The following is a 26,376-nucleotide window of genomic DNA, read 5'->3' as shown; positions in this document are numbered from 1 at the left end:
TCCTTTCTGGTCAACATTCTGTATCTCTTTTTCACAATAGACAAGATTGCATATTGCTATTTCATCTGCATAGCTAAATGCTTAACATGTCGTTATTGTATAGCATCCCGGCGTGGATATTTGTAGCATAGACAACAAAATTGTGTTTGATAGCTCGTTAAAAAAAAACAATTATTTTTGTTTTCTCATTATTTTTAGCAATATGTAAAGGAAAATTACATTTAGAATTATTAAATATATTTTTTTCGCATATCTAGACATAAGAAAAAGCGAGATGATTTCAATCTACTCCAATAATTTTTAAGTTGTCAGTAGAAGTTGCCAGTTAAAGAATTTTACCAGTTTTCATGGAATCTTATTTTTATAAATGAAAATCGTGGAAATAAATAAAGTATATGCTTAATATCCACAGATTAACATACGTAGCAATCTAATACTATCATACATACAGAGGTTTCAGTATTCACAAGCGTGATCATAGTGTGCACTATTGCTTAAAGGTTATGTTAAATCTAGACTTAGTAAAGCTTAGTAGATTTAAACATAACTACACGTGTAGGAGAGATATCATTATTCTTTCTTTCTTCTTGATTTTTATGTCTAAAAGGCCAACCTCTTTCTGGTGAATGAACTGTTTTTAAATCTAAATATTTCTTTAAGAACTTCAGTTTTAAGCAAATTGACGCAGCTAAAAAAAATATATTTAAAATCAGGAGTTTATTAAGCGCATCTGAATACAGGACTATTTAAAGTTTGTGATCTTGAAATTTAAAAAAAAGTAAAGTTTTCAACCTGGATATTTGTTTCCTATAAGAGACCAATAAAACACAACTCATTTTTTATATCTATATTTATAAAAAAGCACCGTCTGTAAAACATACAAAATTCCGGTAAAAATGGTTTATTGGCATCGACAGCATTATTATAAAAATGGAAAAATGTTTGACTATGATTGTATATGACAATATAAAAATTATGACTGTTCACATCATTGCTTAGACAAACTATTGCTTTACTTTTTGTTTCAGACCGAATACTTTATACCATAATATGGTTGAGCAAGTAAATATTGTTACAGTACTACTACATTCGATGATTCTTACCATATTTCTAAGTCAATACAATGGAAAAATACTATATCAACGCAGAAATAAAGTTAAAAATTAATTTAGACCCAAATGAGATTTGGTAACTACACTCCTAATTTATTGACCAGAGCATCACACACGCGGAGATGTATAATTCTCATGAGTACTTAACAATACCTCAACTTATAGAGAACACAAGCACAGCAGAACACTGAATTAAACAATAGATACTTGGAGTGCAGTGTGCTCCCGACTTAAATAAATCAGTACTGGACATTCATACTTAATTATTCCTTTCAATATAAATTAAATTATAAAATGCTCGTAAAATACGCTTATTAAATACCGTTAAAAAGTGACATAGAAAATTTGGTTCCTATAAACTAATGATAAGGACCAGTTCACAAAGTCCATTCTAAGTGGTCGAACCTTGAAGTAGGTCTGTCGTTCGATAAAAATAAAGACGTTGTTAAAACGGACAGCGCAAACGGGCCTATGACTTATATCGAGTTTAAAATACGGGCGATACTAGCGAGATATAGTTGCGGGTGGTTATTTAATGAGGATATTCAGGCAGTCTTCTCCTGCTCGATGACGTCCTTGGTAGGCAGAGGGTTCTTCTCGCAAGTCTCAGTGTGCTTCAACTTGGTAGGGTCGAAGTTCTCGATGCCGTTCAAGAACTTGTTCTTTTCCTTCTCGGCCTCAATAGCTGTGAGTGGAAACAGTATGTTAGAATATGGTTTGAACTGTAATTTTGTAGATGTCTGAAAAAGTTGGAAACATTGTTTGCCTATCTGGGAATATAAGACTGTTTATATTCATAACATAATGTATAAAACATTTACCAATTTAGTCAAATATTGAGAAAACTACCAAAAAGGTGACAAAAATATTTTATTTTGAAAAAAACATCTTGCAGGTATAACTGACTAAGGAGTTATACAGTTAGGGGGGCAGGAATCGAACCCGCATTCCCGATTTCCACAACTCGATTTTCTTTTCTTCATCCTGTTCATAAGAAGAAAGTAAGCGTGCAGATAATAAATAAAACCACGCAAAGGCAAAATAAGAGGCAAATAAAATTACCAGGCGGAACTTCTGAGTATTTAGTGGGAATAAAAAATAATAACTTAAATCATAAGGCGCAAATTATAAAGCAGTAAAAATAAACCTTCAATAGGCGGTAATGGGTTCTTTTCTTCGGTCGTGGTGTGCTTCATCTGACTCTTGTCAAAGTGCTCAACGCCCTCCAAAAGGTTCTGATGCTGTTTCTCCGCGGCAACAACTGATGCAAAGCAAATCGTGCAAGGCAAAAACACAATAAATACAAGTAAATAATATAAGCATTGAATGTGTCATTCGTACTTGTAACACAGTCATTCATAGAAAGGCAACATTTACATGCTAATTGACTCGGACACGATATGCTTGGAATAAAAAGCGTGTCAGGCCGTAAATAGTGGCAAAAACATTGATAAGCTAATGAATGAGTCTTAACTTGTTGAGTCATTAAAATTGCATGTAATTATTCAAAATAAGGATACATCTTATCGCCACTCTTAAGCGCATAAGGTTTAATGAAAATTATAAATAATAATATGTAATTTACAATATATTGCAGATATACATGCGTAATCAGGGTGCTTGTGCTCGAAAGAAATAAAAAGAAAACATACCATCTTTGTCAGGAAGTGGGTTCTTTTCCTGTGTTTCTGTGTGCTTCAACCTGGTAGCATCGAACTTTTCAATGCCATCGAACAGGGACTTCTGAGTTTTTTCAGTGGCAACATCTGTAAACCACAGACAATATGTAAAAAAAAAAGATTCGAAATTTGAAATATTTTTAGCACTCTCACAACGGCTAAAAACATGCGCGTTATTATTTTAGTCATAAATATAAAACGTAGGTAGTTAGGATAACAACAATAACTGCAATGAGTCGAAAAATACATATTAGCATATCGTCCCCTGGTTTAGTTCCCCAGTTAAAATTAGAAGGAATGCGATGAGCAAAAGCAGCCACGTCTCACAGGCGTATTGCGGCTCGCTATTATTTATTAGTGGCGCGGCATTCCACCCGGTGATATACCTAGTGCATTCGGTAGCACGATTTTTTCCACCGTCTCCGTTTTCCTGAGTGAGGATGTCTGAAATTGTTCAACGCCTTGAAGTAGCGCGTTGTGTTGCTTTTCTCGCGCTACGTCTGTTGTGAAATTGAAATTTTCTTTGTTATTCTGTTATCGACTGCTCGTGGAATGTTTGTTTTCAATCGAAGCGTCAATATTGTGTGCTTAGGCTTCCAGATAAACGCCTTTACTTGTTTGTTGTGGATTTTAAATAAGGTGAATTGCTGATCGATGTAGATTAGGCTACTAAAATACCTTATCTTGATGATGTTTAGGATAAGAACCTAGACGCTTCGGTAGCCTACCTATATGTAGAAACAAAAATAAACTATAACTTAAGTAAAGAGGTAAGCACTTTCACCCGATACATAATCGATAATTGTTAGAAAATGATCGTCCAGAGCGGTTATTCTTATAATACCCAATCATGTTGATTGTATCTAGATAAATAAATATCCCAGTCCATAAGAATTACGACAGAATAAGATGATAGAGATCCGAAGTAAAAAGAAAGTTGTGACTATGCGTTGGCGCGTTTTATCACAAAACAAATTGGATTCGAAGTTACTAGTTATGTAAGCAAGTCAAACTGTTGGCCCAAGTGGAGTTTATCCACTAATTGAATTATGAACCAACGCTAACTCCGAACACCTAATAATTTAAGTAACTAGCCACTTACTTAGACACCTAAGTCGATTATTAAGGTTCTGGGCAAATTGCTACTTATCACCTTAGTTGACTTTAAAACTAAAAGTTGTAATGAAAATTCATCGCATCGCGATTCTGGTAGCAATTTTCAGGCTATATCGCAGACAAGTCTCTTCCTTGATATTACAAAAAAAAACGTTGGGATTCGAGGCTTCTCTTGACGTATATTTCTGCAACTGCAAGAAACTTGCTTATGACAAAAGATCCATTCTGCTTAGAAGTTCCTCTTATGCCACGTAGAACTACAGGTTATTCACGGCCTCTACATTTTCTAGAACATACCTTCTGCAGATGGCAGCACGATCTTCTCGTTGGTGTCGACGTCACGGAGACAGCTCTGGTTGAAGCCCTCCAGCTGGCTCTTGAGGTCGGTGGCTACCTTGGGCAGGTCCTTGAGGGAGGGGGCATCTACTGAGCACGCCATTTTATGAAGTTATATCTGGAAAATGGAGAGAAGCTGTTTTTAGTTCCGTGATCCGTAATACAACAAAAATATGATGAAATTAAGATAGTTAGCCGTCATTGGCCTTTCCACACCTACATAGCCTCTTTATATGGACGATCTACTTTGATAAACTACTTGATTAGTTTTCAGAAATACATGACTAAAAAGTGGTACGATCAAATTTCGAAAATAAGTCTTCCTATTGGTTTGAATACAACAATCGGAGTTACACTTTCATGAAGTAGGTAATTCTGAAGAAACAGAACACGTCATTTATGACTAAACCAGATAAGAGTCTGTGATCTGACAATCACTGACTCATTAGTACACTTACATTATTTCTTTGCTAAAACTAATCGATTCTGCGATCAATATGGCAATAAGTAGTCAATTCTATCGACAAAAACGCTACAAGTGAGTAAAAGCAAAGAAACGCATATAACGACGTAAAAGAATGTTAAAAGTTACATTCCATGGTGCGGCTTTCACATATCGCTCGAACTAATGGGTAGACGATGATAGCCAGCGTTAGAGATAAAACATGTTTACTAAACAACCGCTTAAGATTAGGTAGGTACGCCTAATTGACAATGTTTTGTTTACTGTCTTTTTGTTTATAAGATAAAGAAATGCTTTTCGAAACGCCTTGCTAAAATTCATAAGGTATTTCTTTATAACCGACTTCAAAATAAGGAAGAGGTTCTCTTTGCAGACAAATAACTTCTGTCTTTGAAAAATCTACCGAATTTCGGTTATTTCCCAAAATTGTTGATTCAAATCACAGTGTTGCAAAGCTTATAATTAATTATTCCCATCTCATCAACCTATCACGGGATTAACCGCCTCCCGTCATGGTTTCCGCGACCTCTTCAATTACAAATCGCTTGCAGAGTGAACTAACGGCAGTTTAACAAGCATATTATGCGTACCACGGCCATTGTTGGTGAGTTAACTGTTTATGTATTCGCCCACATGTAATGTAAGACGCAAACAAACACCGCGGTCCAGTGCTGTTCTATTTTTTGTTTGTCAAAACTTTCTTTAGGATGCTCAACTGACTCATGTTGATCTGAGTAAGAATTTTGCAGATATCGCCATTAAATTTCTTATTTCGTAGTACTTATTTCATACTTAGAATCATTAAATTGTTCTACGGGCTCGCTACAGGAGAAAGTGTAATGTTTTTTTTATCTACAATTCAAAATGCATTCAAACCCGAACAAAATTATTAAAATCAAAATATTCATTCAAAGATGCAAAGGTTCTTTTTTTTTCCTTTTCATCACGTGAATACAGATAAACAATACAAATTGTATGGTTTTTTTTTCAGCAAGCAGGCTTTATTCCCAATGGCTATGATGAGTGATGCATGGCCGCGATGGAAGCTAACGCTCAACGCATATTAAAAACGTGGGGTCATTGTTGGCGGCAACTCGGCGTGTATACTAAACCAGAATACATCCTGTGGACAGGGAAACAATCTTTTGTTTCAAAAGGATGTTTGTTCGGGGTACATAATCATAGGGGAGCATTGTCACAATATTTTAAATCTTTTTTATCAATGGTCTCTAGGATTACTCAGCCTTATCCAAAATTAGGCAAAATCTTTTCAACTACGTGACTTATAGAGATGACCTGAATTAAAATTTAACCGTTATTGATAGTGATTAAGCCTGATTACGGTTTAAAATGATTAATTAAAGTGAAAAGAAGAAAGTATTCCACGGGAAAGCGAATCAGAAACATACCACACACTATGTTATAATAAATGCATAAATTATCGTAAAGGAATGCAAAATATTTTAAACAGGTAATAATGAATCAAAACATTCTCAAACGAATCTATTAATAAACTGAGTAATAACAACAACACGAGGATAAAGTCTATTGTTTGAAACGAGTCCTCTGATAGAATGATCCAGAAACGTCATTATAATGAACAGAACATACAGTTTGCCACAATTTGACTAAGATATCGTTGATTGACATAATACCGACCAGTTTAACATGTTTAGCAATCGAGGGAAAAGGTCATTGGCCGCTATTTGTTTAACGAGTTATTTAATTGTTTATTGTGTTTCAAGTCATTATGGCTGCAAGTTAACGTTGACTCTTGTTTGAACAGCTACGTATTATTCATATAGCCTTTTCGTTTTATTATTCATACAGTTTTCGACCTACTTTGAGATTACTAAGCGCCATGAAATGTGTAGGCCTAAGTTTTTATATGATTGTCCTCAATAAGTAAATAATCATATGACGCATTTCGTTATTTCTTGCTTTGAAGGCATAATATATCAGATCAATACTTAGTCGCTTAGTTCAGGCATTTTACATGTAGTTGTAGATTCGTGTTCCGTCTAGTCTGGAATAAGATTGACTCACTTTGACAGAAAGTGTTTTCATCACCATTATATGTATTCGTGAGGCCCAAAACGTTTCCTTGTGGTACACCATGACAGAATCAAATAGATTTTGGCTAACAAAAGACTTTTAAATTATTGTCATTCGATCAAAATCCAAAAGTTAAGACTATCAAAAGTTTATAAGAGTTCCATCGAGATGAAATTACGAATATTTCGTCACGAGTCCACCATGTACCTGTAGTCCGGTTTTACCTGTGTATTGATAAATACGAAACCTGTGAAACATGTTAGGGTGGTGTGTAGCGCCATAATAACACCAAGCGATTGCGAATTGTGGGACACAGGTAAAGGTGTCAATATTAAGTATGCTCTTGGACCTATCGACAGAAATACTGCTTAGAAATTATGGCCATCTTGTCAAACAAGAATCCATGACCGTGTACCGTAAATTGGTTATTGTTTTAGGCTTCGGTATTGTAATTTTACCTACAACGCCTCATTTAAACTGATTTATGTATTGAATCGATCTAATGGACTCGTTTATGGGAATTAGAACGAAACATACATTTAAAGTAGGTAGGGTAAATTCATAGGTCGGTTAATTCCATTCCATTTGTGATCCGTGACTTCTGTTTATAAAAGTTCCCGAAAAAAATCCCTTAGTAACAAGGACGAACTTAGTTACGACACTGTCGTGTGGAAAAAGGTGGAAAAAAGTTTTGTATCTTTCCAAAGAAATCCTTTGAAGATTTAGTTTGGGTTGTTTTGCGAAGACGAGGGTAAGGATAAACAATATGTTGGCAGTAAAGAAACAATAAACTGCTATAATATCCAAGATGTTCAGACAACGTGTTCACACGGTGATTCTTTGCGGAATTCTCGAAGCACGTGCTTGTGTAGGAGGACTTTTGTATCAGACTAATGTAAACGATAACGGATCATTTCAGTTTTATGAGCCTCCGAAATTTAATGGCGCTATTTAGCTCTTAAAATTGTTGTGTTTTGCTGTTCTATAGCTGCGAAAACAAAATTTTGGCAATGAGCTGGGGTTGCAGTCCAATAGAAGGGTAAAAAAGGTTTTGGCACGGATATTTTGGAAGCTGGCAACGGCAGCGGCCAGCGGCAGTTGTGGTAGTAATATTTGGCAGACAGCATTTCCAGGTAGGTGAAGTATTGTAGCCTATAGGAATTCCAAATCAGCAGTTAACAGATTGCGTAGCTTACACAATTTACGCAAACCCAACAGGCGGTAGAATATCAACAAGAAATGGCCAGTAATAAGGCATCGTTCAGACCAAACGTATTGTCGGCCGCTGACTGTGAGCGCGCGTTACGCAGTTTATTGCTTTTCCATATATATTGAAATTGTCGTTCACACCGAACCGACTATACGCTATTACGTCGTCTGTTGTCGCTGACTCTCAGTGGCCGATTATTTTACTACGCGACTATGCACGGCGGACGCGGATTGGCTACGCGGACGCAGTTGCCGAATAGCGCCGCTCCGCCGCGCGCATCGGCCGCAATACACTCGAGAAACAAACTTCAATGAGGACAGACGTGACACGTGACACCTCGCGATGTTCGACACCGAAAAGTTTATTGCAGAAGTACATTCTAGAGAATGTATTTGGAATGCGAATTCAGAAGAATTTAGTGATAGAAACTTACGAAGATGCGCTTGGGAAGACATAGCATCTGTTATGTATGAAGATTGGGGGGTTCAAATACTGAGCTCTTTTATGTGTAGAATAGTCAGCCGCTCAGCGTACGCATCTAGTGTGAACCTACACGAGCCTATTCTTTTGTTCACACATGTAGCGCATCGTACGCTATAGCTTATTGTCGGCTTGGTGAGTACGCGTACTGCAGATTGAGTCGACGTTCACACTGGGGCAGACAGTGAGTATACTCACAGTCAGCGGCGGACAATACGTTTGGTGTGAACAATCCCTAAACATCCAAAGTAAGTAGGTAATTCTATTTCTACACAGCGGCAAGCTTCAGTAATGCAAAAAGTTTCAACGGTCATTGCGGTCTCCAACTTGGTAGGTACTAACTTAATTACATAGAGAAAGAAAGACGTCGCAAGAATACAATTTTTCATCTTGAAATAAAAGTGAGTTAAGGTAAACACAATTAAGAACCTCAATTTAAATTAAAAATGCTGCAATATATCAATTGACCTCAATAATCCAGTTGTTGGTTATCCGTGGCTCATGGCTGTCGGGTTTTCGCAACCCGATAAGTCGTTACTGAAGCGTCGGATGCACCAGTAGGTACATACAGTTTTATTACATAAAAATGCAGTAAAGGAAGTTTACGATGGATAAACACTGGATGCTCGCTTTGATAGATAATAAATTAATACTGTTGATCTAGTAAGTGACGATAGAACTGAATTGTTTACGAGCAATCAATCTTAAAAAATATAATCACGCGTATAACAGTTAGTTTCCACTGGTTTAGTCGTAGTAAGAAGAATACAACACATTCGTTAAGTTACTAACGTAGATAGTTCACTCCATTTAGATAAACTACTTGTTTACGAACTAATTAGGAAAGGGAACCCTAACATTAAGTAATTAGTGAGGGTTCCTCTTTACATTCAACTTCACCCTCGGGGGTTCTAATCAGACACATCATGGGTCCAATTGAATTTCGCAACAAGTATTTGAGGCTTTGCGATGCGATGAAAGATCGCCTCAAGAAGGTTGCCCTTTCATCGTTGCATCCTCTCTGAACAATATCGTTTAATTACTTAAGTACTGTAGTAATAGTAGTTACAGCGTTAGATAAATGAGTAGCAGTGTATTGGTTTTGCGGCTAGGTGTTAGTTTTCATAAATACGTCCCGCACATATCTAGTTACCGAGCGTACCGCACGCGCCTTGCTCCGCTAATCAGAGCATGTTGCTTCTAATTAAACTACTGAGAAAATTGCCGCTCAACGTTTTGCAGAAACACATGATAAATCTGTTCTTCTTCAAATTTTTAGACAGCTGAAATTGCACTTAATTCTTCATTAGTGCCTGTAAAATGGATCATCCGAGTATCGCCAACTAGTCACAGTAGTCACCAACAGAAAGTATATTAAAATATCATAAAATACTTTACAACTTACTCATTGCTACCCGAAAACAAGATGAGGTCATTCTGGCCACGACACCTTAGCGATTTCTGTCTCAAGTTTTTAACGTGTCGATGTGTGTGACTACCTATAGAATGCGTCATAATTGATTCACGCGACTTAAGTGACTTAACAATTTAAAAATAAGTAAGTACTAACATTTCTCCTTCGTATCGGAAAGGATGTGAGTCACGGCCATGCCTAACGACATCGACACAAAAAAAGACACAATGGGCCTTAAAAAGATATCACCATACTTTGTTCCAACAATGGTTGTCACATACAATCTTATGTTTGACCATCTGTCTCGTCACCCGACGAAATAAAATCAGTGTTCTATTGTACCTTTAGATTAAGCCAGCTTAACGGTGCGTGGAGTGTCATGGCGCCTTTCCAAAACCATATAAGGTATAGAACCTGCAAGAACGGGTACGTAAAACAACTCGTAATTCTTGGCGCCATAAAAAATACAACGCATGCGCACCATATGGTCAGAAGTTTCAAAATGTCAGCCGAATCGTTGCGTTTTAATCACTCATAAAAAATTACAAAGAGTTATTATTAAGATAACTTTGTTATTTTAGGGTTCTGTTTCTCACGCCACGAATGATATTTCTTTATCTGTGTTATTTTATGTAACAACAATGTATTCCATTTTGAAATAGGTATTTTTAATTGCTCTTGAATGTTGATGACGAATTCGCATGCACTCATTGTTATGCAAAACCAGTATCGATTGAGTAAGAGAGCAGAGCAGAGAAAATTCGCCAACATTTGGGGAATCAATAGCGGCTTAATGGCTGCGTCTGCCGTATTTTGGTGGGGGAGCGTACAGTGAACCGGGTGAGTCATGCGATGCACGTCTGCGAAGCCGACACCGTAGAAAGTTTAAAGTTATTAAAATTTCACCGTAAGCAGATCGCTGGCCTCGACACGTACCTACCGTTTCTGCTGATTTACAACTGCTACTTAATATGTTTGCAATGGTGGTAATACCAACACCACAAACAGAACCGAAGCTATAATTAAGTTCGAGAAACTATGATTAAGCATCGCCAATTAACATAATCTTTTTACGATAGCAATGGAAATAGCTTCCGGGGAAATGAGGTCTTAAGTAATTCTAATAGCAACCGCATTTTATTCAACATACGGAAACCCACAAGAAAGTTCTTCCGAGCTAATCGAAGTCTTATAAGTAAATGTTTCGCGGATGGTAACTAAATCTTGCTTCCCTTTTGCTTAGACAGGAAAAGATGGATGCTCCGTCGAGACTAATTAGAAACGACTTACTGACGAGAATACTAATGAAGGAATGGAATTAACATCAGTGATTTGAATCTAATCGGTTTTAAAAGTCAATAAGAAGAAGTGGACAATTTAATTCAATCATTATAAAATGTGAAAAGAGTACCTACCTAAGAATATTATAAAGCAATAATATCGTGTCTAATAAAGAAAGAAACCGTAGGAGAAACAGTTACCCACACCAATAAAGCATTAGCAGATAAAGGAGACATGACTTTTGAATTTGCATCTCAAAATCTGATAATAAGTGAGTTCTAATTCAGCCTTCAATCAAATAGTTGAGCTTCCAATGTAATCGATATGCATTTGTCAAATAAGGATTATCTAGAATCTAGACTGCAAATCCGAAGCCACGGTTCGACCTTGCCGCTATTAATACGACGAGTGACTTGGAAGCAAGAGTCGTGACATCTGCAGTGCACAGCCGCCAACCTTGGGGCTAGGACATCCATACATGGTGCACTCGTCACTTTCCACTTAAGGTCACAAACTATATGAGAATCAGGTCGACTGAATTCCATGATTAGATATGGCAAGACGTTCTATTGAGGCAAAGTATTTTGTTGTTTATTGTCACGTTTTGCTTTTACAAGCAGCAAGAGTTGTAAATGCATATTATTAGCTCCACGACCATCCTCTGGAAATTTTGAAAGCAGCATTGTCTATAAAACTATAATAGTCTTTGTCTATTTAGTTTCTTGGAGTTTCCCCTTCAAATACAGTGCTCAATTTATACGTTTTCTCAGAGTGGAGCAAATAAGCAATCTACTGAATGTGTCTTTATTTGCTCAATGCCTCCACAAATATGTTTTGGTATCGAATTACAGTCTGGCGAATGTCAGTCGATAGCTTCCATCAGACGGGGCAACTTTGCTTTTTTTAACACACGAACATGGTTTATGTAAATACTGTCAGGTAAAGTTTGTCCAAATGTTTTGATCGAAATAATTCTTGGAATGGAGTTCATTGAAGGAACTTCGTTTTGGCTAGGTGCGAGAAAATATGTCATAATTACAACAGGGCGACAGGGAGTTAATATATGCGGAATAGAATATGATAGATTTAATGCATCTCATAAATTATGAGCTGCAGGTGTCCTATGTGGGTGCTTTACGAGACAGGCATGATCATGTGATAGCAATAATTCCTACCGCAATAGCAAATAATATTTAGGGGATGTTAAAATAGATTTAATGGTGATTTTGGAAGATGGAATGCGAAATATAGGAATCACGTTACTTGGCAAGCTATACAACATATATATATCCGGTGTTAATAATTTAGTAAAATCACAATACAATGCCATGCAAAACAATCAGAAAATGCTGTTTGAGAAATATGTAGTAGTTAATACAAATAAACAAGTCATTGCTAATGTTGCATACAGATCAAACTGTGCAAATTAATTGCGATGTTACAAATTCCCACAATATGAGATATCGAATGCCCGATACCAGCTCAATTGTAACTAACTGTACTAAAATGATTATCTGTGTTTACATAGGCTATCCTTTATCGAGTCTATCCTTATAGTGTCAATATTCGGTTATCATTTCCAGAATGGTCTTTGGCAATATTACGTCTACGTACCTATTTCGATAGTTTATCAAAATGATTAATGCAGTTCAGATAATTACACAAAGGGCGACAACAAACAATGTTGATTACTAATTATTATTATCTATGTGCATATAACTTATAGGTATTTCCTGTACGATAGGCAGAGCAGATAAGTAGGTAATATTGGACTGATGCTATAGATAGATGAACATGGGATTATGGGTCTTCTTATAATAGACACGAAAAGACTAAGGAATTTGTGAATATAAATTCTAATACCGGTGAACTAATGCCACCTAGCCAAAATCAGCACATTTGACGCGAACAAATTCGTCTCTTTCCACAAATATCCTTCCAGATGTGCGTCAGTTGGCACTGTGCTCATGCAAATCTGTAGAGGGTTAAAACTAAACATTTTACGGCACTCCCGAGTCATAAAACAGCAAATTGATGTACCCGTGCCACTTACCAGTATCAGGAATCCCTTTAAAGGGTAAAATGTTCAAAGGGAGCGTAATCAAGCGTGCTGGCTACGATTCTACGTTTTTATCTCAGTAGCTTCGGGTTTGTGGCGTCATGATGTTGGGATGTTTTGTATTGCAAACGGAAAATAACATAATCGTGAACCTCGATAAAGCAGTGCCTGAACATGGTAACATTTATCTGGTTTGTGTTAAATGCATGAAAATGGAGTCCTTCCTCAATAACCTTTTTACCAAATCAACTAAAGGAAAATATGTAAATAACTCCCTGTTAAGGGGAGATAGAGACAGACTATGGAACTGTAAAATTACAATGAAAAACACCAAGTAGTACAGGAAAACATGGCACAATAGGTATTGTTATTGGTCATGGAATTTGTTGCTCATCAGTTCAATTATTATTTAAAACATGTTGAACAAATAAAAATGTATTTACATGGAAGATCGATAAAATGCTATTATTGCTTAGTAATAACAGTGTTGGAATGTAAACGGCAAACATTCACGATTTTCAAATACACGACTCGTTTCACTTGTAAAAAATGCAAGATATCTCCGTTCCATAGGTCTTTGACCTAAATGTATTCTAAATTCCTGGAATAGCACAGTCATAAGTAACTAGAGCAAAATAAAGCTTGTAAGCAACAATTTTTTGCAATTTTTCAATGTCGTTCATACGTAGTATAGCATGACGATGTACCCCGTAAAATATAGTTTTTTTTTATTAAAAATTCGAACTGGGAATATGGCAACTTCGGCAAAAATATAGATGGCACCTTTTTAGAGATTATACGTAAATCGATGGAAATCTTTGTGGTAACCAATCCGTTGTTCTCAATAGCAAGGGGTAAATAAGACGGATTAATATAATTTTCCGCTTGCTAATCTCCGGTGTAGAATACTCTGTAATCATCGACAATAATACACTCCCGCCAACTCAGTTCGTTGTTCTAAATATTAGTGCATCAAAACAAACAAGAGAAAGCAACTGTAACGTGCCTAGCACTGGCTGGAACTATTCAATTGTACAGCTGTTTCAGAATATCTGGAGGCCGAACAATTCATGGTCAATCATAGACTTCGAAAGATCACCGATTTTTATAAATTCTAAAGGCTTTGACTTGGTTAAATAAAATTCTGGCAATCATTGTACCACGTTACAAGGTTTACGGAGCTTAACTGTCAATCAACCTCTATCTTACTGTGTAATCTAGACTTTTGGATAATAATTCCACGATGACCAGATATTTTGATCCACAGATAATGATTCGTATAGGATTTCCTGTATTTATCTTTATTCGTATCGTATGAGTCAACCCTTCCGTCTCTTATTTGTTTATTTCGACCGAGTCATTCCAAAACTTTCCAAATCTTTTGACAATCTTTAGAAAATGTGTGAACAGAATGTAGATGCAAGTCAGAGAAAAGGAAGCTGTCCAATAGGTTCTAATCAATGAGCACTTACAACCTCAGTATATCTTACAAACGGGATTAGTAACGGGCTACCACGAGATATTGCTGCGTCACTTCGGAACATCAATCTGAGGTCCCGTTTAGTTCAAGTTTCAATTGCGGACCTATCCCGGCTCGTATTAATAACTCCTTCTAGAGCAGTGGTTCTTAACCGGTGGTCCGCGGACCACTGGTGGTCCCTGGAGACATTCCAAGTGGTCCGCGAAGCTTTGCTTCGCGTCGTTGCTATACGATATCTAACTTTATTTTTACCGACTTCTCTATGTAAGCAGGGGTTTTCGCATGGACGTATACATATAAGTTAAATTTCGGGGTCCGGACCACCCCCTCTTCCCATTCATATCCATCTTACTTGTCCAACAGAAAAAAAAATATGTTTGGGCTACATTCTACGTAATTTTAATTTTGAGTCTTAAAAAAAAAAATTCGCGCTCGCTTCGCTCGCGTATTCAGAAGCTATGTGCACTTGTTCTTGCATTTGTCAACAAACAAAAAGTTAAGTACATTTGGGCTACATTCTACGTAATGATTATTTAAGTCTGAAAAAAATTCGCGCTCGCTTCGCTCGCGCATTTGGAAACTACATAAGCATGTGTTTGTCATTTTTTACATTTGCTTACCTACAAAAGAATAGAGAAGAATTCTGAAAATAGTAGAGAATGCAATCACAAAAATCTCATTAAATTAAAATGCTAATTATAAAGTGTGCTTGTATTCTTTATCAAAGAACCCTCAATTTAGGTAAACCAATGAGGTGGTCCGCGGCATGAAAAACTTTTGGTGAAGTGGTCCCTCATGACAAAAAGGTTAAGAACCACTGTTCTAGAGCAAACAGTCAAGTCCGGAATCAGTAGGTAACTGATTATGCAGTATCATGTTCTAGAGTTAACATAGTATCCATGTCAAGTCTTATCATAATTAATTTACCAGATCTTCTTGTTTTACGGTTTAATTTAATCACTAATAAAACTAACGACCGTTCTCCTAACATTGTTATTTTCCAATTAAAATGTTGCCGTGTACTGCACGTGTTACTGAGACTCAGTGGCCATTATTTTTAAGATTCGAAGTAACTTTTTACCAAATTTTGTCCAGACTATGGCAACTAAGAAGTCTTTTGTGCTTTTACCGAATAAAAATGATAATCTAACAAAATTTGTGAGTTATCCGATTATGTAATTCAATTACGAACATTTCCTCAGCATGGTCGAGTCAAACAATCGATATAGACCATTGTCTCGGCGGGCATTGTTGGACGAGTCGTGAGTCACAGCGGATCCTTTACCACTCGCTATACTTTCATTTATAAGTGTGTATGCCAAGGTATTCCACGTTGCACGCAGATAATAAACGAAAACCAGTCCTGCGGTAGTACTACGGAACTAGGCACTACAAGTTACGCAGGTCTCTAGGGCCGTGAATTGTTACTGAATTACTACGCTACAATGTCGGCCTCCGCTCACTACTGCTGGATATTTTTAGACCTTCCCCCAAATGTTTGCGTCAAGAATTATCATTGCAATGTCACCTCTGACATTTGCATCGTTTGAGAAAGTTACTGTTCAATGAAATGATGGCTCATATCCCAGTTCATATCCCGAACACAAACTAAACAAGTTTCGTGTAGATGCATCTGGTGTAAACAGAAATATATCATGAAAACAAGATGCTATTTCAAGATCATTCCATAAATAACAAGTTAAGTCTTTGCCATCTGTACAAACATATTTTTGTAGTGGAATGTCGGCGACAATTTAAGCTATTGAATCGACTAGATTGATTAACGATACGCCATCTTGAAATTGAAATCTCGTCTGTCAATCGATCTCTCAGTATAAACCGTATCCGTTTCACTGCTGCGGAGAACGTAAACTATCTATGTAGTAGAACTTCAGCTTTCCATTTTCTTTGAAGCAGTCATTATTTTAAGCTGTTAAAGCACTCTTCTCGTTAATTACTCCACTGATGCGGGGCGCAACGCTCAGAAGTTGGGAAAGCTTGTAAAATCCAATTAGTATTGATGACTTCAAGTATTTATTTTATGATTGAAAAGTGACGGATATGGTTTTCAAGCAGCTAATAACTGTATTGAAATGTAAGTGCTTGTTAATTTGTATTTTGCTCATGTTAACTTAATGAGCGGAATATATAAAATTATAACTGTCTATGGAAATGAAGTTGTGAAAATAAGATCATAAATCACAAATCCAATTTAATGTTTTGTCATAAACCGTTAAAATGTCTACAGTACATTAAGGGATGTCATATATTTTTTTGTAATGCCGACTGTCTGTTTAATGGTAGTTTGGTATATTTATGGAATGGTATAGTTTAGTCACCCTCGCCATGGCAAGGGCGGATCGGTTCCCCTCAACTTATTATGCCAAGGGCACCATCAAGGTATATTTGCCTAATGCCAAAATAAATGTAGCTAGAATTCAATAGTAAATCTAAATAACGAAACATGTTGCGACTAGTAAAATTCTAGAATTGGCAAAAGTATTAAAGAAGTTGATCTAATATTCTATTTCATGATTTATTCAAATATAACGGTATCATGTTTTCGATTGCAGTGCTAATTTAAAAAATATTTAATTTCTAAATCTAAATCGTTGCATTCGAATAATTTTTAAATAAATTTAAGAGTCATCGTCATTAAGAAGTCTAATTAATATTAATAAAATTGAGATCAGAAAAAAGTGGTGTTAAATTCAAATCCAGTGTGAATTACCGTGAGGTGTCATCGACCCCGTCTAAGCTAGCGTATATATCAGAGATACGTCTCAAATTTTATGGAGCGTCAAGCTAGCAACATTGGCAATTAAGACATTTTCAAGTGTAAGCATTCACGGATGGCTGAGGAAACCACTGCGTAATATCTATGCGCCACATTTTTTACACGATCTAAATCTTTCGGTATGCACCGCACTAATTTAAAATCACCTACAGCAGTTCCTAATTAGCTTACTAATAAAAAAGCTGTAAAGCTAAATAATTTAATTAAGTAAATTGAAGTACAGAAAAGAATTAATTATGAAAATGAGACGTGCTTGTCACCATGCGCGAGAATTACATACTTAATTTTAATAAAACTCCTACATTTTTGTACATGACGTATTAGGAGCTTAGTAGATTATATCAGCTCATTTTTCGTTCGGGAAGTTTTTTCGTCACCGCTTCTTGTTTCTATCCATAACACTATGCCATACATAGGGTAGGGTGGGCATTTTGGTGCTGTAGCAGTGTTAAAATATTTGACTTGAAAAAGTGCTATTATGTGGGCAATCTTCAAACTGATTTGACTAAACATCTTTACAAAAATCCAGTAGGTAGTGTAAAAGCTGGCTAGCTGTCTCAGAAAAATTCGCCTCCCTTGTGCGAAAACTGCGTTATTTTTTATTATTACCTAAGTGGGCACTCGCTGAGCGTTCCGATGCGGTCCCCCACGCCGTTTATTGATCTATAAACCGACATAGGGTACCTAGGGCTTCGTTATATATGCGACTGTTAGGGGCCGAATGGTTGGGTTGGCGCCCTCGCCAAGTTTTGGGGACTAGGTACCTACTTTATTTTTTACGCTTGAAGAGCGATGTGGGAGCAATGTCCTATAATATCTAGGCTTATAATGCGACGGTTCTTAGGGAATTCAAATTCGTGCCGTCTGAGAAACCTTGTTAAAGTTTGCGATTGCGCGAACCAAGACTCTTTTCTTCTTCCTAAGTACCTACTTTATCGACTGACTTCTTCATTCAACTTAACAACTAATGAGACAACAATAAAACAAGTACTTGAACAATGTTTCCCTCAGTTTTTCCTCCGCAATTGAGTACTAATTCGATTACTTCCCTCGCAGACAACCCTAGCTGTTAGGGCAATAGGGGTGCGACGCGTCCGGGCAATCGATTCGCGTATTCGGGAAGTAATCCCCACTCTTTCTAGCAAACAAGTCTGGGAATATCCTTCTCTTTCGCACATGAGCCAGTGTCCTGTCTGGACAGATTTCATTACAAACCAACGCACTTGCATCGAACTTGTGTATGTAAAGGGTTACGTCTGTAAGGAAATGTCTACGTGCAGTGGCGGTACTGCAGATATTCACAATATGCTTGAAAACATTACTAATACTTAACTAAAAGAAAAACAGGAAGAAAAACAATTATTATTGCAAAGTTAGTGCATTCCTGAATTAGGTGCATTCCTAAATGGATTCAGTTAGAAACCGCAACTAAACAATGTTACATATGGCATCTGACATTACCGTTTCGTGTATGCAAGTAGCGTGTGTACTAATTATAGATTTCGACAATGATTACCGTTCAATACTCTATGATGCGTGAAAGCGGCGAAAGTCCCAGCGTTCACACGAACCGGTTAACTCTTTTGTAACAATCCACCGTGCTTTATGACTACCGCGTTTTTCCTCTTTTTGTCTGTAATTGGGACCTACATACATCCAAATGTGTTTGCCTTGATTTTAAAAAATATCCTTAAACGACCATTTCAACATGGCGGTCGAGGTAAACAATATTGATAACGAGAGTCACATTGAGTTCTATAAATCAAAATAATTAAACGAAATGATTTTTTAAAGTGTAGTCTTCGAATTTGATATCAAAGGATGATTTATTATTCAAAACATCAACGGACGGTTATTGGGTATGTCAAGCATGTGTTGTGCATTAGTCAGATTGCTATATTTAGCGGCCGGCTGATACAAAACTTGAGTTCATTAACACCCGTCAATGGCTACTGTTAAGTTTAAGGGCCACCATAAACTGTAAGCCTTTACGGTCGAACCGCATTAATGACGACCAAGTGCTTCGACATGTAATGAACTCGTAGTTTATTACAGAACATAATTAGGCTCGGATAAAATACCGTACCTAATAATGTAATCTTTAAAGCTGATCTCTAATCCCCGAATTCTAAGCTTTATACTCCTCTCAAAATCCAAAGTTGAACGACACGACACACGACTAAGTCAGCGAGACGAGTTAATTGTATTTATTAACATAATATCGCATGATGTTAAACGAACCACAACCGAACTGTTAATTCGGTTCTTTTCTCTTGTTTTTTCAGTTTATAAACTACTTGTACGAAAAACTTTGTTGACGAATTACTTCCCGGTAAGAAAGCCGGTTGTTTTGCAACATGCTACAAATTGTTTACGTGTTTAGTACGAACAAGAATATTTTTGGGCCGTTTCCACAAACTTTCTTCCCACCCTCTAGAAAGTCTGACGGTAATGAGTAGCCGCTAGCGCAATTTGCCGGTTTTTATCCGTAAAAAACCACCCCGTGGCAACACCCAAACTTTTTAATTAATAAACCTTTGTTGTGGGTTCATTAACGCCCAAAACAATTGTAGATTAAATATCATCAAGAAAAATTGAGCGTTATTAAAACATAAAAATATATACAGGCAAATCTGTGTGCGAATCAGGAGCAAATTAATGAGCCATTGTGGGTAGGAAGGAAAATCAAATGATTTAATTTTAGCGACACGTACAATGGTTTTTTAACATTAGTCCTTACAAAGATCCATTAGAAGTTAATCAATAATTAATACTAAGAAGTAATCGAACAATAAAAATTCACAACGCAAAACTTCATAAACCACTGTGCATGATAAAAGAATGAAGTCACTCGACCGCTCCCATTCCAACTGACAAACAGTAATTCCGTTAATCAACAAATATAATTTCCAATTACATTCATATAAGCAGACAAAATGTTCAAAAGGAATTCCTGATCAATGAGTCCGCGATGCCGCTACACACCACCGCCACTACATCCGATCGCCGGCTCCCGAGGGAGGGACATCGGGGGACGGTTCGATATTCATCGAAAATGCACGCGAACTTGAATTGTTGACCATGTTTTATGAACGGAATAATATAAACAATGAGATTATAAAGTGTAATAGCAAAGAACCTGTTAAAACTATAACTCACCAAGTGTTATTTGATGTGGAGAAAGAAAGGCGTTCCGTGCACTATGTAGCGACGTCAAAATGCGACTGAGGCGAACAGACAGAAGTTGTGTGCGGGCGTGCGACTCGGGGGTGGAGCGGCGGGCTCGCCTCGCGGTGCGGTGCCACGGCTACAATAATAATATTTTACTTGTACGTGTACGCGATGATTCACGCCGATCAGCCTACCGCTCTAAAAACAAAATAATGAAGGAAATATGCGTACATTGATGACATCATTGATTGAATGTAAATAATTACCTTTATGTTAATCAAACTGTGCAGGATTTTGTGCGTCCATTCCACAAGCAAGTCCCTCTATTGTTACTTTACACTTAATTAACATTCTTCTGTTTATGTGATCTCTAGATTAAACATTTTTACGTCTTAGGAGTTTAATCAATGAGTACATCGCAAACTCTTTATTATTGTAATTATTGATTAAATGCCTACGCACGTACTAGAAAATATGTATAAAATTGAGGTAGGTATTTATTTCATTATTATCAACAAAGAAAAATATAACAAAGAGGTGACTGCTGGCCTCGTTTTGTCACACGGAACACGACTGATAAACAGAGAACTGGGATCTAGGTTCAATTCCAGAGTGATAATTTTTTTATCATGGATTTTCAACAGGATTTTCTCGTTGGTGGTTAGCTCGCAACCTCAATTTTATACCTTAAAGTTACCTCTGTTACCATTTTGAAAATCTAAACGATGTGTTTTAAGAACAAAGAATTAACAAATAGTCATTTATTTACTTGCAACAACTGTGGAAAAATTGTCAAGTTCAAAATGTTTCCGCTCCCTCACTGCACCGCTGGCCGTGAATCATCCATCACATGGAGGGCGGGAGGGGAGGTCAAGTGTGTACCGCTCGCTACTTAAATACTAAGTTTTTTTTTAAGTTCACTTATTCAGAGGACCGAATTAAAAGATGACTCTCAATGTCCTGAACTCGAACCCGATTCATTTTGGGAAGAATTTATTTCACTTCATACTTTTTCTGCGCACTTCGCGTCAGCTGTGTCCTTTTGCGCGTAAATATGAGACAGACAACAGTGAGGAAGTGAGGAAGGCTAGCTACAAAGCCCGGTTTCACTCCGGATCTAGAGATTTTTTTGTCGGAAGGACTTTAGCAGACTCGGACTTGATATAAAAAGGTTTGAGGGTATAAGATGCAAGTCGCCTAGACCATGCGTATATCAGCTAATTCGTCGTTTGCCAGATGTGCCTTTGCAGGTAATTTGCCTAGCGCAATTACTTGAATGAAGACTGACATCGACTGTACTGGATTTTCTTGGCCGCATTATTTTCTTCTTCGTCTTCTGTCTGAAGTTGCTAATTTACCTATGAGCCGAGCACACACACAGATTTGGAGATTCCAAATATTCCTAAGTAAATGAAAAATAAAACACGCAAAGGACACATAAAAAAATATTTACTTATTTATTTAAATTACAATAATTATTCTGCAAACGGCATTAGCGCCAGACCACCATGTGACGCACTTCCGGCAAAGGAAATACGTCATTATGGCACCCGTGGGCGATGGGGCTGGTCTAGACCTGATTCATTATGGCCGGCCATCTTTATCCCATTCCCCGGCGTTTAACCGCATTGTTCAACGAGATGAATATCTTAATCAAGTAATCCCTTACATCTCGAATTCCTAACATGATGATACTTACAAATGCCAACGGTAACTACATACTTATTAGAAATTGTAATATAGGTAAGTAAGGAAATTCCTTGAGGGCACTCAGCAGTAATGTAGTATTAATTAAAATAGAGTCACTTCCTTTGTATAAACAAAGAGAAAAGATTTCAGTAATTATAATTATCGTATGATGATTAATCATACTGCGATTGATTGACCTTGACAATGATTAGAGAAAAGCTCACCATTAACTTATTATCCTTATTAACTTATTAACCTTAATTTTTCTCGAAATCCTCAGAAAATTTAAATTATTTGAATTTAAAAATGAGGATTTCGTTCTAAAGGACACCTAAGAGAAAAATGCAGATTATGATATCCGCTGTATAATGTGGTATAATCACGTAGTGTTATCGTACGAAATGACGTTTTTATAGGTACAGTACAGGAACATAATTATCTTAATCCAGTCTGAAAAGAAGGGTCGAAGATTACTTTAGCAGCTTATTGTAGTAGTATGATGATTTCAGTTATTTTTATAAATGCACTCATATTTGTAATATGTAAATGAATTATTATCTGCCTAGTTTTTCCCAACCATGTTGGGTTCGGCTTCCAGTTTAAACGGTTGCACCTAGGGCTGCCATCCGTCCGGGTTTCCCCGGATTTGTCTTCGTTTGGAGGCCGTCCGGGGGCCGTCCGGGCGGGGTTTCAAGAAGTGTCCGGGGAAAACCCGGACACTTTTCATGTAAGGAAGCACCTCATTGAATTTAAGTATATGTTAATAGTAAATGGATTACAAATTAAGTATTATTTTGTTTAAAAAAAATCGTACTCGTTCGGGGAAAAAATGCGAATTACGCCAAATGTCCGGGTTTTTCAAATGTTTGTCCGGGTTTGGCGAGATTCGAGATGGCAGCCCTAGTTGCACCTGACTACCAGGGGCCCGATTCTCCTAAGTTAATAATGTCAAAATCGAATAGAAAACGAATCGCAATATGATCGCAATAGCAGTTTTAACCATATCGGGCATTCTGCTACTAATAAAAGACCAATCGTATTCGATTGACATTTGATTGGTGTGCGATTGGTCTGCTATTTTGATGATTTTGGTCTATACGGTAGTTTGCTGTACAATCATTTTGCAATCGTAAATCATTTACAGACAAAACGATTCATTATTGAATGACAGAAAAGGATAAAAACGTTTATTTCAAAGAAAAAATAGCGGAATGCCACATACGCTTCAATCGTAATCGAGTCGGGATTGGATCTCAGTCGAATCGAGTCGAACGTGAATCGTATGGCGCTAAGTAAAATTAGGAGAATCGGGCCCCAGGGTTTTACATAGAGCGACAGCCTGTATAAGACCTCATAACTAATGGTACCTTTTAATCAATTCTATAATGACAATATCCAAGGAAAATACCTACCCATCTTCTGCACGTATTGGGCCAGCCTTTTGGAACAAAACCTCACGTTTTTAGATAGACATCGAGTCTATCGGCACTTGAAACGTGAAGAAACACACAGGTTGCTATAAAGTTGACTATGATAACGCCGATAAAAGAAACACCTGGTGACACTGGGAGCTAGGTGTGACTCTTATCAGTAAAATTGCAATAGCTGTCAGAAATAACTGTTGTTGTTGTTCGATATTTTTTTCATGGCCAGCCATGTTGTCATTGAGTTGGTGATATATAGGTTTTTTCAAGATTTACTTGCTGACTTAGGTTTTTTCAAGATTGATAAGGGATAGTAACAATACGGGATCCGCTGCTCAAATAATGGTGACAGTCCCGTGTATATGGCTATGGCACGCTTGGGAAACCTATTATTTATGGTCTTACGAAGTAATCGGGAATCGAGAATCAATCTTTTCGTGTGCGTTACCCTGGCCAGATGTTGTCGAAAATGGTCATTTTAATCTTATAGATAATTAGTTGTGCGGCTTCTGTAATTGTTGCGCACATTTTTAAATTTGTTGCGCTTATAGTTTTTTAATTATTTCACAAAAACATTTCCTGCTGGAGTAACGTTACCCAGCCAGACCTTTTTCTTTCTGATGGGAATATTTAAATAAATATTACCTATAAAATTAGTTATAAATGTTGTGCCATATTTTGTATTTGTTCTTTCTTCGGTTGCGAAGTTATTCGAGATTTTGCTGGGGTAACGTTTTCGGTTTTGCTAGATCTTTGAAATGGTTAAGCGGATTCTAATCAAATTTTGTACATGACTTCCTAGGAATTAGTTTAAATTGGTTCGGCAATAATAAAAGAAAAATAATGCATATCTTAAAGGTTATTTCATTAAATGGAAAAACGTTTCAATTGGTCCCAGCACCCTCAATAAGAAGTCTAAAGACTTACTTTAAACGTCATTTTAAAGCTTGTAACTGCGTTCAAATGTATATGAAGTTTCATTAGCATGCTGTAAGTATTTTACAAGTTATGATGATATTCAGTTTTTCACGAGCACGGTCTTGATGCACGCGGTGTTGTTTGGCCACAGGATTGGATATATGAACTGAATGTTATCTCAATAATTAGTTATATAGATCAGGTGTATGTCAGTAAAATTTCAGCTCAGTACATTGGATAATTAATGAGATAATACGATTAAAGTCATTATATAAGAAGTGAATGACCGTGGTAACCCGACCAAGTTTAGGTGGTTACGAAATAGCGAAAACGCAGAACATTATACTATCTTTTGAAATGTTTAGTATAATACACCTTACAATTTAGGTACAGACGCGTACACTGTTAAATATACACTGTTAAATAAGACATACGTAAGTTTAGTGTTAACTGAAAAAAACATTGTATATTATTTATTGTCTGTGATCATTACACATTCCAATATGTGTATATTTAAATAAAAACTGTAACTGTGTACTGTGCATACTGAAATCTATAATTTAAGTAAAAAATAATAGAAAATTAAAAAAAAAGCAAAATTACCATTTGTAATTTTTATCTGTGATTGTTTTTAAGTATAAGTATAATAATACTTTAAAAGTTCAATTGAAATGATTATTTTACCGGCCAGTAAAAAATCTTAAAAAATCATGTATGTACTTAGTTTTGTACAGTGAAAAACTGAATATCATCATAACTTGTAAAATACTTACAGCATGCTAATGAAACTTCATATACATTTGAACGCAGTTACAAGCTTTAAAATTACGTTTAAAGTAAGTCTTTAGACTTCTTATTGAGGGTGCTGGGACCAATTGAAACGTTTTTCCATTTAATGAAATAACCTTTAAGATATGCATTATTTTTCTTTTATTATTGCCGAACCAATTTAAACTAATTCCTAGGAAGTCATGTACAAAATTTGATAAGAATCCGCTTAACCATTTCAAAGATCTAGCAAAACCGAAAACGTTACCCCAGCAAAATCTCGAATAACTTCGCAACCGAAGAAAGAACAAATACAAAATATGGCACAACATTTACAACTAATTTTATAGGTAATATTTATTTCAATATTCCCATCAGAAAGAAAAAGGTCTGGCTGGGGTAACGTTACTCCAGCAGGAAATGTTTTTGTGAAATAATTAAAAAACTATAAGCGCAACAAATTTAAAAATGTGCGCAACAATTACAGAAGCCGCACAACTAATTATCTATAAGATTAAAATGACCATTTTCGACAACATCTGGCAAGGGTAACGCACACAATCTTTTCACGTTTTTTCAGGTAACAGTATAGATAGACTCTATATAGCTCATATACTTAAATCGATCGCTGCCGGATTATGCAAATTGTGCGTTTTTATAATTTACAACATCATGTGTAAAGCAGAGATAAAGTTAGGAGTATCGAACGTTTTGATCAGTTGACAGCTGTCAGTTTTCAAGGGAGAATTTCATTTGTTTGTAATTACTGACTGTTACATGGTGTTCTAATTTTCGCACATTTTTATTCTATTTACTTTGTTTGAAAAATTCATTTTTTTTTATTTTTACGTATTTTTATTTTTTCTTTGTGTTAATCGACATATATCGACCAGTATATTAAAGCATTTCATTTAATGTGATTAT

At 36.4% G+C, this 26,376-nt stretch overlaps 1 protein-coding gene across 5 annotated transcripts; it reads right to left on the bottom strand.

The window, feature by feature from the left end:
• Positions 1–832: 832 nt before the first annotated feature.
• On the bottom strand, positions 833–20,801 carry LOC124633967 (thymosin beta). 5 transcript variants are annotated; one of them, XM_047169355.1, is made up of 6 exons: positions 20,642–20,801; positions 4,205–4,361; positions 3,178–3,291; positions 2,765–2,878; positions 2,260–2,373; positions 833–1,797 (listed from the first exon to the last, which is right to left on the bottom strand). In XM_047169355.1, the coding sequence occupies exons 2-6, from the start codon at positions 4,344–4,346 to the stop codon at positions 1,658–1,660; spliced, it is 624 nt and encodes a 207-aa protein (XP_047025311.1). In that variant the 5' UTR covers positions 4,347–4,361; positions 20,642–20,801; the 3' UTR covers positions 833–1,657. The 5 variants fall into 5 exon arrangements, with proteins under 5 accessions (XP_047025311.1, XP_047025312.1, XP_047025314.1 ...); XM_047169356.1 differs by lacking the exon at positions 20,642–20,801 and adding an exon at positions 13,200–13,222; XM_047169358.1 differs by lacking the exon at positions 2,260–2,373.
• Between the last annotated feature and the right edge of the window lie 5,575 nt (positions 20,802–26,376).

Source organism: Helicoverpa zea, chromosome 10, assembly GCF_022581195.2.
Source record: "Helicoverpa zea isolate HzStark_Cry1AcR chromosome 10, ilHelZeax1.1, whole genome shotgun sequence".
Taxonomy (NCBI): domain Eukaryota; kingdom Metazoa; phylum Arthropoda; class Insecta; order Lepidoptera; family Noctuidae; genus Helicoverpa; species Helicoverpa zea.
The sequence above is the reverse complement of the archived record's forward strand: the minus strand, read 5'-3'. Positions and strand labels throughout refer to the sequence as shown.